Source organism: Leptonychotes weddellii, chromosome 6 (genome assembly GCF_054177405.1).
Source record: "Leptonychotes weddellii isolate Sample4059 chromosome 6, ASM5417740v2, whole genome shotgun sequence".
Lineage (NCBI taxonomy): Eukaryota > Metazoa > Chordata > Mammalia > Carnivora > Phocidae > Leptonychotes > Leptonychotes weddellii.
The window spans coordinates 88,994,176-89,005,502 of NC_138374.1; the positions used below are offsets into that span (position 1 = coordinate 88,994,176).

The window sequence follows — 11,327 nt, forward strand, 5'->3', positions numbered from 1 at the left end:
GAGTCACTTAATTTCTTTGTCTTGATTTCCTTGTCTTTTAAAATAGGGATACTAGTATCTGCCATTCAGAGATGTTATCAAGATTAAATGTCAAACTGTAAATCCTTTAGCAGAGGGCCTAGCCCACAGTAAGTACTCAATAAATATTAGCTATGATTACTATCAAAATATGAGTTCCCATACTGCAGGTTTTTTAAGGCACTGTAAGTACTTAGTTGGGGGTTTATTGTCGAAAACCACTAAAAGGATAAATGCACTTCAACTAGGAAGCTTTGTTTTAAAAATTAAGACTGATAATAGGAATTTTTTAAAAAATGAAAACAGCGAGTCTTCATCATTTCTCCTGAAAATCAACTCAAACCACTCCTCATGTTCCACTTAGGCCTACATCAGTTTCAAGGCCACTACCTCCACAGCAGGGACTTTAAGAACCCAGAAGCCTTCAAGGGGAAGAGGGTCCTTGTGATCGGCCTGGGGAACTCAGGATCTGACATTGCTGTGGAGCTTAGTCCTCTGGCTGCACAGGTATACTGTGAGAAACAAAGCTGGGGTATAGCTATGCTCTAAAATCAAAGCTTAGGCTCTGCGGCTCGTGTTTGCCATGTCATAAGACAAGGGATCCACCTATTGCATAGGCCCATTGAATCAAGGAGGACTTCAGACATTCTCCCTGTGAATCAAGGTAATGTGGCCCAGGCTGGCAAGGAAGTACATTCTGCCGGATCCAGAAGTAAGTGTACGTGTGTATATATGTATATATAAGAGTGCATTTTTTTGTTTTAATTTTGTGTTCTGATCACTTCTAAGCAAACTGTTGCTAGTTGGGATCCACCTTTATTTATATAACAGTATTTCTTATCATCTACCATACAAAAGGCATTGTGCTTATCATTCCGAAAGTCTGGAAGACATGTACGATTTGGTTCTTACTGTCATTTATCCACTCAAAAGCCAGTGCTCAACAAACACTGGGCACATGTTATATGCCAGAACTATGTCCGACTAGAAATAAACACAGAAATAAGTCAGAATACTTCTTGACTTCCAGGAGCAGTCAGTGGGTGGAGGTGAGATGACAGGCACGAAGGAGGTAATAAAAATGCCACACATTAGGTGTGGAGATGGCAGCACCATAAAAAGAGAACCTAGCTTAGCCTGGATGAAGTCAAAGAAGGCTTCCCAAAGGACTCTAAGCTAAATCACCCATGACCAATAGACCCTGAAGAACTTATTTTTAAGGAAATACATGCTCAATAAACAAATTCTTAAGTGGATGTAAATAAAACTTAAGGAATTTTTTGGAGTTCAATTCCCTTGGGTTGTCACAAAAGTGGCATAATAGACAAGCAGCTGGGCTTGTCTCAGAGCTGAGACAGCTGCCATGGTTTAGGTGCCTAGCAGAGGTCATGGAGTGGGTGTGTAAGAAGGACTGGAAGAGACTTCAGACAGAGAACTGAATTAACTCTTTGGCATCTCTTCAGCCTAATTTCAGGTAGAGATTTAGCTACATTTCTTCCACCCAATCCAGCAACTACCACCATCCACTACCACTGAGGCTCTGGACTGGCTGGTACCCACCAGTCCTACCATCGATGTCTCTGACTCTGTGAAGATTAGGCCCATCACAACTGAATACACAGCCCTCTTGTTCCAAGATGACAGGTTCTCATTATTTCAACAACTGTTCACTACCCCCTTGGGGTGTAGAGGCAGAGTAGTTCTGTCTCTACCTAGTTTCAGTCATGGTCTATTCATCTTGACCCAACTCTTTAAAAATGCTTCTGCCTGGATATTGAGGGAAATGTATGGAGATGTTCACAGAATATGTCCATTGTGTACATATCTGCTTCTTTCTTACAGAGTGATATTGAAATCCATGTTGCCTTCCCCACCAGGTCATCAGCAGCAGCAGAAGGGGTTCCTGGGTCATGAGCAGGGTTTGGGATGATGGCTATCCTTGGGACATGGTGTATGTGACCCGTTTTGCAACCTCCCTCCGGAATGCCCTTCCTTCATTTGTCTCTGACTGGTTATATGTCAGGAAGATGAACACATGGTTTAAGCATGAGAACTATGGCCTGATGCCTTTAAATGGGTACTACAAGTAACTCCTATTTTATCATCCAAAAAAGTGGGGCACTAGTTTCAGTGGAAATTTTTCTCTCTAGGTCTAACTTTAATCAGCTCACTGAGGTTATTGGGATTAAACTGAGGACTGCATAACTGACACAGTATACTCGGAGATCATGCATGCGGTGAAAATCTTACTGAAATGACTCTAGTGGGGAAAGGTATATGGGAAAATACAAAATGGCAAAGGAGCAGACAGCTAGATACCCCTGACATGCAAGATTCATCTACGGTAGCTACGAGCTATAGCATAGAATTTTGAAGGCTGAGCCAATTCATGAATTGTCCTTTTGCGGAACATCTTATCCATGTTTTGGGTGAATGGGGATAGCAATAATAATAGCTACTCCCCAAGACTATCATGGTATGCAGTAAGATAAAAAAATTAAGGCATTTTGTAAACTATAAAGCTTTACAAATATTGGTTCTTATTAATCTTAAATTTTCCAATATGCTTCTAAAGAGCAATGAACAAAGTAGTATTAATCAACATGTCTCAGAAAGCAGAAAATCTCGAAATGAAAGTGCACACTTCCTTAACCACAGAGTCTGGGATTTTAGCAGGACAGTCAGGATGCATGGAACATGTAAAACAATGAAGATTCACAAAACTGATGTAGCCTTTAAAATTAATATTTGTTTATATACTTCTGTATAGAGACAAAGCCCAACACCTACTAACTAGAAAGGCATTCTAGGGGCACCTGGGTGGCTCAGTCAGTGAAGCATCTGACTCTTGATTTCAACTCAGGTCATGGTCTCGGGGTCGTGAGGTCAAGCCCCGTGTCCGGCTCCATGTGGGCATGGAGCATGCTTAAGATTCTCTCTCTTTCTCTCTCTCCTTCTGCCCCTCTGCCCCTCCCACCCCACTCACATGCTCCCTCTCTAAAAAAAAAAAAAAAAAAAGGAAAGAAAGGAAGAAAGAGAGAAAAAAAGAAAAGCATTCTTGGCAGAAGAATCAGTATATCAATAAAAAAACTATTAAAGTGGGTAAGACAAGAAAGGACTCACTAAGAAATTTCATCTTGGCCCATGCTAACAAAAATGTTTCATTCTGGGGGCACCTGGCTGTCTCAGTCAATAGAGCATGCAATCTCAGGATTGTGAGTTCAAGCCCCATGTTGAGTGTAGAAGTTACTTAAAAATAAAATCTTTAAAAAAATGCTTCATTGTGTTTAGAGAATCAGATAAGGAAAAACAAGAGGAAACTGTAAATTGGAATAGCAAATGCCAGGTTTAGGAGCCAGACCCTCACTCCACAGCATTTATCCTACCTAGTCTGGCAGACTGCTACATCCTTAAAGAAAAAAAAATGTTGATTTCATGCATTGAAAATTATGTTTAATGTAACAAAAGCTCCAAAACCTGAGCTGATTAAGACTTTTTGTCTTGTAAGAGCAACTGCAAATCATATTCTGGCTTTGCCCTTTAGACAATTGAAACATAGATTTGGAAATCCATTCATTCCAAGAATGAAGCTCCCTCTTAGAAAAGCTTCCAATTACTCTAAGGTATTGATGACACCTTCTCAATCATCCCTTGGGTAGGGGGCAGGGGGAGAAAAACAGGTTTTATTGTGTCCTACTTTTTGTCACCTTATAAAGCAAAAGAAGAGGTAGCAGAATTATAGACATAGAGAATGGTGTGGAAGTATATAGACAGATTCTAAGATTTATAAACTTTCTGAGTGCTTCAGATACTTGGAGTAAATTCCAAAATCCCTGAATCCTGGAATTTTGGCAATCAAAGTAAAGGAAACCAAACATGGCAATAAAGCAGCTCACCAAGCAAATTTGATTTTCTCATAGAAGACCTCATTTATAATAATAGTTCACTTATAACAATGATGCTTGCAAGTGGCAGACACTGTTTTAAGTGCTTTACAGGTAATGTTCATTTAATCCTCACAACAACAGTATGAGGTAGATTCTATCACTATCCCCATTTTATACATAAGGAAACAAATACAGAGAAGTAGCCACTCATGAGAGACGGGGGTAGATTATAAATTTGGGCCATCTGGTTCCAGATTCTGCACTCTGAACCACTGATTATGTCTAGGAATTAGTCTTATTCTCATCTATTTGGTGAATCACCAAATCGTATAAGTACTCATAGGGAAATCTTCAAGCTTCAAAAGGCCAAAAGAGGCAGCTCAGACAGAAATTCTTTTTTTTAAAGATTTTATTTATTTATTTGAGAGAGAGAGAGAGCATGAGCAGGGGATAAGGCAGAGGGAGAAGCAGACTTCCCACTGAGCAGAGAGCCTGATGTGGGGTTCTATCCCAGGACCCTGGGATCATGACCTAAGCTGAAGGCAGACGCTTAATTGACTGAGCCACCCAGAATTTCTTAAGGATTGTTGCAGACAATAGGAAAAAAAAACTGCCACAAAATGAGAGCTCAGTAGTCCTCATGTTAATGTTTAACTCCTCAAATTTGGTTCCAGTGCTATGAACTATTGCAGATATTTCTTGGAATTGAGGTATGTTACAGCAAGAGCCTTTGTATCTTGTCTCTGAACAGTCCCCTGAGGAAAGAGCCTGTGTTCAATGACGAGCTCCCATCCCGCATCCTATGTGGCACTGTGTCCATCAAGCCCAGTGTGAAGGAGTTTACAGAGACCTCAGCTGTGTTTGAGGATGGGACCATGTTTGAGGCCATCGACTCCATCATCTTTGCAACAGGCTATAGTTACGCCTACCCCTTCCTTGATGACTCCGTCATCAAAAGCAGAAACAGTGAGGTCACCTTGTTTAAAGGTATCTTCCCCCAAAAATGGAGAAGCCAAACTTGGCTGTGATTGGCCTTGTCCAGTCCCTTGGGGCTGCCATCCCCACAGCTGACTTGCAGGCTCGCTGGGCTGCTAAAGTGTTTGCAAGTAGGTGGACCATTCTGTCTTTTATCCATTTAGTCAATGAGCATTTATTGAGCACCTACTATATGCCAAGTACTGTGCTAGGTGCTAGGAATATAAAGGGAACAAGACATACTCTTTGACCTTACACAGTCTAAAGCAGAGCCAGGGGAATGTTACAATAGGGGAAGTCTTAGGGTGTTCTGTAAGGGAATATAAAACAGAGGCAGGGAGTGGTAAGAAATAGAGAAAGGGACTAGAGCACAGAGGGCCTTAAGAGCTGTGACTTCTCATACGGAAATTGGAGGGATTTTGCAAGGTTTTAAGCAAGAGAAAAACAGCAATAGGTAGAGGCAATGTCAAGATACACTGTGAAGGTTAGAAGGGCCCTGGAGGATGTTGCAGGCAATGCTAGAGAACTTACTGGTATCAAACTGTCAGAACAGCAATGTCAGGCCACACCCACTCTATCGGCAATCTTCTCCTCCTCCCTCCACTCTAGACCCCATGGTCTCCAGTGGCTACAAGTGTGCTTTTGTGAGGAAATCAAGAATATGAGGATTACATGAAGAAAGGCAATGTCTCAAATATATTGATTTAATTTACATCAATCATACCGATCATCCTTATTACTTAAAGTGTCTTTTTATTCAAGGGTTCAAAAACCTTGGCCAATATAGGTATACTTCACCTAACATATTGTCCATAAAAACTTAGACTATAAGTAATGAAGAAAATGTTACAATCATAGACTGTATGTTTTCTAAAAATGTCGTGGATAAATAAGCTATTTCAAGTGTACCACAAAGGACCATTATTTAAATAAACCCTGTCATGCAATCTTTTATAAGGGTGTTTTCTGTAAAATACTTCTATCATGTTTTTCTCTTAAAGGCACAACAGTGCCAAACACCTGGGGTTTTAGAAAAAAATTGGCTACAGTTCATAAACCCAAGAAATTTACATGAAACAAAAGGTATCATTTATTCATCCATCAAATACTTATTGAGCACTACTATGTGCCACACTCTGTCTTGGCACTTCAGACACAACATCAAACAAAGCAGACAAAAATTTTAGCAAACATCTGACCACAAGGTACTTCCAGGCTAGGTAAGACGCTACCAATGACTAGGAAGTGTTCTGCATCGTGAATGTCATAATAGCTTTCTACCACTGTTACAAAGGCAAAAGAGCTACACTCAGTAATCAGATGACCCCTCCACTGCAAAACACTAACAATTTTCTGATGCCCCTTAAGATCCCCTCTGGCTGCAGGCTGATGCTGGAAAACTCATGCTTCTTTCCATTGTTCCATTTTAATTGCCATGTCCCTCAGAGTGAACTATTTTACCAGATTATTTCTTGAAAGAATTATTAATAAGAGGATGCAAATCAGAAATACAAAGAAGCTGTTAAGCTATTATGTGCATGAGGTGCATCTCAGGCATGTTGAGGATTAGGCCTTGCATGACATCACAGAAATATGAGGTTGGGTGATTTGAAGTCACAAACTTCTCTGCGGTCACTATCTCACTGCAGGCCAGCTTTGCCATTCACAGAGGGGGTTCATTGCCTTCTCAAGTCTTTATTTCTGTAAATTGTTATTCTACTAAAGATACCAAAGGCAGCTTCTCTTGATACAAAATCTTTTAGGGACATAGTTCATAAATACTAAGAAAAATTCATCATGTGTCATTATGTATTTCTGATTTTTTCATCTTTTTCAATATTTCTTTCTTCATTTCTTGTCTAGAATCATGTACTTTGCCAACTACAAGTGAAATGATGGATGATATTGATGAGAAAATGGGAAAGAAACTCAAGTGGTAAGAGATTGTACTTGCTAATGAAGCAAATCCTGTTTTTCCTTTACATGTAGGAAAACATTTATATATTTTATAATATTTTTGCTAGTCAAAGTTCACATTTTTGGAACACTTGCTATGATCAAGCAGTATTCTATAGAAAATAATAGTCATTACACGTCACCTGTAGTGTAGACCAAACTACACTCTAGAGTACAGTTTCTCAGATGGAGGTGATTTTGATCCCCAGGGGACATTTTGCAAAGTTCAGAGATATTTTTGATTGTTGCAAGTATAGAGGGCATACTATTGGCATCTAATGTGTAGAAATTAGGATACTGCTAAACATCCTACATTGCAGAGGACAGGCCTCCTAAACAAAGAATTATCCAGCTCAAATGTCTCCAAGAAGTCCTTTCCATCAGCCACATGTCCACCAGCAAGTTAACTAGCTGGGAACCGAGCACTGTAATAAGAAAAACAAATGAAGAACTAAACTGAGTTCCCCTGCCCTGGTATTTTCTTCTAAAAGAATATTCACTTCTGATTCATCCAAACACGGGTTCTCAAGTACACCATAAATGGGATCGGAAGAAAATCATTTAAGTGGCTAGACATCAGATATTTAAATGTAATTTTTATGTTAATTACTTCTATATAAGTAAATCTTTTTCAAATTATATATTAAAATCTGTTGAAAGAATAATTAGATAATGAATCCCATTCAGATGAATAGGCGACTGTATAAGAAGTTTCTTTCCTCTTTCAAGCTCTAACACATCATTCACTGAGTGCTGCCAGGTAGTTGCTGGTGAAGGATCTAGAGAAGAGAAGACTTGGAACTTTCAGACTCAACAAAACCTCCCCTGCACCTCATCCAGTTCACAGGACAGCTCTGTGAAGTGGGCACCCTTGTGTGCTAGCAATTCACACAGCTCACTCACCATCCTTTATATTACAGGCCAGTAGGAATAAGGAGGAGGAAGAAGAGAAGCCCCAAAGTCAACCTCATTTCTTAAATGGTAGACTGTTCTTCAGGGCTCATAAAAGTAAATGAGGCCATGCCCCAAAATCTAACCCTGGAGCAGATCCTAAGCAATGTTATGTAAAGAATAACCATGTGTTAAAGAGTAAACTAAGTTAATCAGTCATCTGGACACATGAAGGTCAGTTCTCTCCAGGCCAGAAGCAGAAGACCAAAATAACATCAAACTTAGATAGAGATTAGGAAGTAGAAAAAAAATCAACTCATTAATAGCCAAAGAACAAATGATAAATTCATTGCTGTGAAGAAAGAAGAGTGGGATAGTTTTGGAGGTGCTGACCAAAATGCTACTTTTCTGAGGTAGAAAGTAAGAAATCAGTTCTTGGTTTACAACTGTGACACTCATTCCAATATGTTCTTTTCTTTCCTCAGGTTTGGCCAGAGCCAGACTTTGCAGACAGATTACATCATGTACAGGGACGAGCTGGGCTCCTTCATAGGGACCAGGCCTAACATACCATGGCTTTTCCTGACTGATCCCCAGCTGGCCCTGGAGGTGTTCTTTGGTCCTTGCAGCCCATACCAGTTTCGACTGATGGGACCAGGGAAGTGGGATGGGGCCAGAAATGCCATCCTGACCCAGTGGGATAGGACAGTAAAGCCAACCAGGACAAGAGCTGTCAGTGAAGCTCAGAGACCCCAACACTTTCACAATTTGCTCAAAATGCTTTCATTCCCAGTGCTTTTGCTGGCTGTTTGGCTTACATTTTATTAATGAGAAAGTCCTTTACATCTCAGAGTTTAGCCTAGAAGTTTAATCACAGATATGTATGTAGTTTAACACTAGATATATACACATATGCATACATAAAATCTCAGAGCTACTCTTTCCCTTCCTGCAACTGTAAAAATGAATTCTGGCCCATTTAACTCAAAGTCTAAATAAAATGGAAAATACTCAGCCTCTCCCTTTCTGATGAAAATCTATACTCTAAAAAGGCTTTTTGCATGCTGAATTGGCAAGTTTGGAGGTGCTTGAGATAAGGAAGAAGTAGGGTGAAGGGCAGTGAGCACAGATTTGCAGGATGAACAAAGTTTAGTAAATTTCTTAAGGGTGTTTTGTCATGGGGAGAAATGACAACACAACAATGTTGAATCTTCTAACCCATGACACAGTATATCTCTTCATTTACTTAGATCTTCTTTAATTGCTCTCAGCAGTGTTTTGTAGTTTTTCGTGTATAGTTCTTACCCATCTTCTGTCAGATTTATCCTATGTCATATTTTTGGATGTTATTACAAATGGTAGTTAAACATTTTTTAATTTCCTATTGTCTACTGTTAATATATAAAAATTCAATCATTTGTTCTAGTAACTTTTTTGTAGGTTTCATAATACTTTCTACATAAATAATCATGTTGTCTAAAAATAAAGATAGCTTTACTTCTCCAATTTCTATTTGGATGTCTTTTATCTCTTTTTTCTTGCCTTACTGCATTGAAACTCTAGTATAAATATGTTGAATAGAAGTGGTGAGATCAGACATCCTTGCCTTGTTCCTAATCTTAGGAATAAAGCATTGAGTCTTTTACCAGTAAGAATGATGTTATCTATAGATACTTCATAAATACCCTTTGTTAAGTTGAGGAAGTTTTCTTCTATTCCTAGTTAGCGGACAGTTTTGGTCAGGAATGGAAGTTGGTTTTTGTCAGACGCTTTTTTTTTTTGCATCTATTGAGGTGATCCTATGGTTTTGGTTAAAATATGGTGAATTACATTGACTATTAACCCAATCTTGCATTGCTGAAATAAACCCCACCTGGTCATGATATATTATCCATTTTATATGTTGTAGGGTTATATTTGTTAACATTTGTTGAAGATTTTTGCATGTATGTTTATGATGGATATTGATCCGTATTTTATTTTTTGTAATATTTTGGCTTGGTTTTGGTATCAATGTAACAGTGGTCCCATGGAATGAGTTAGAGAGTATTCTGTCCTCTTAAATTTTCCAGAAGAGTTTGTTTATAATTGGCATTATTGTTTCCTTAGAATTCACCAGTGAAACCATTTTGGTCTCTAGTTCTTTGTGGAAAAGTTTTTAAACTACAAATTCAAGTTCTTTAATAATATAGGACTACTCAGGTTATATGTTTCTTCTTGAGAGAGTTTTGGCAGTATGTGTTTTTTAAGCATTCATTCACTTTATCAAAGGGAATTCAGTGGAGATATGAGAGTCTTATCAACAAATGATACTAGAGCTACTGGATATTTATATGACATGAAGAAAATTCAATTAATACTTTGCACCATATACAAAAATTAACTCAAAATGGATCATAGAACTAAATGTAAAACCTAAAAGTATAGCATGGAGCACTGGGTGTTATACACAAACAATGAATCATGGAACACTACATCAAAAACTAATGATATACTGTATGTTGACTAACATAACACAATTTTAAAAAACTAACGTATAAAACTTCCAGAAGAAAACATAAAAGAAAGTCTTTCAATTAGGCAAAGATGTCTTAGATATAATGTCAAATGTGCAATCCACGAAAAAGAAATTTTATAAATTAGGCTTTATCAAAATTAAGAACTTCCACTCTTGAAAAGACAATGTTAAGAGAATGAAAAGACAGACTACAGATGGGGAGAAAACATTTGCAAATACTATATCTCATAGAAGATGTGTATTCAGAATATATAAAGAAAGCTCAAAATTCAATAATAAGACACAACCCAATTTAAAAATGGGTAGGATTTAAACAGATGCTTAACCAAGGAAGACATACAGATGGCAAATAATCATATGAAAAGATATTAAACATCAAGTCATTAAGAAAATGCAAAATAAAATGTTAATACATAGCTGCCCTGACCATAACAAGCATTACCAAAGAAGTAAAGTAACTAGAGCTCATATGCTGCTGATAGAAATGTGAAATGGTATAACCACTTTAGAAAACAGTGTACCAGTCTCTTAAAAGTTAAACATATATCTGCCATATGATTTAATAATTCAACTCAGATATTTATTAACCTAGAAAAAATAAAAATATATGTCTATACAAAAACTGATATATAAATATTCATAGCAGGTTTATTTGTAATATCCAAAATCTATGCACAAGCTAATGTAATCAAAATGTTAATGGATGGGGCATCTAGGTGGCTCAATCGGTTGAGCAAATGACTCGATTGTGGCTCAGGTCATGATCTCAGGGTCCTGGGATCGAGTCCCTGCATTGGGCTTCCCACTCAGTGGGGAGTCTGCTTGTCTCCCTCTTTCTCTGCCCCTCCCCCTGCTTGCACGTGCACATGCACTCTCTCTCTCTCTAGAATAAATAAATCTTTAAAAAATGTTAATAGATAAAGTGTGGAACATTCACACAATGTAATACTACTCAGCAATAAAAATGAATGAACTATTATTACCCACAGCAATGTAAATGAATCTCAAAATCATCATACTGAGTGAAAAAAGCCAGACAAAAATAAATACATACTGTATTCCAATTATATAAGATGCTAGAA

General features: G+C 38.1%; 1 protein-coding gene across 1 annotated transcript in view; it reads left to right on the forward strand.

The window, feature by feature from the left end:
- The window catches only part of LOC102741385 (putative dimethylaniline monooxygenase [N-oxide-forming] 6), an 11,644-nt gene extending 2,672 nt beyond the window's left edge, over nucleotides 1-8,972 (forward strand). The window contains 7 exon segments of the mRNA XM_031031306.2: nucleotides 383-525; nucleotides 1,896-2,095; nucleotides 4,657-4,895; nucleotides 4,898-5,011; nucleotides 6,744-6,816; nucleotides 8,213-8,478; nucleotides 8,481-8,972. Of these exon segments, the coding sequence (XP_030887166.2) occupies nucleotides 383-525; nucleotides 1,896-2,095; nucleotides 4,657-4,895; nucleotides 4,898-5,011; nucleotides 6,744-6,816; nucleotides 8,213-8,478; nucleotides 8,481-8,590 (1,145 nt within the window). The 3' untranslated portion in view covers nucleotides 8,591-8,972.
- Nucleotides 8,973-11,327: the final 2,355 nt, after the last annotated feature.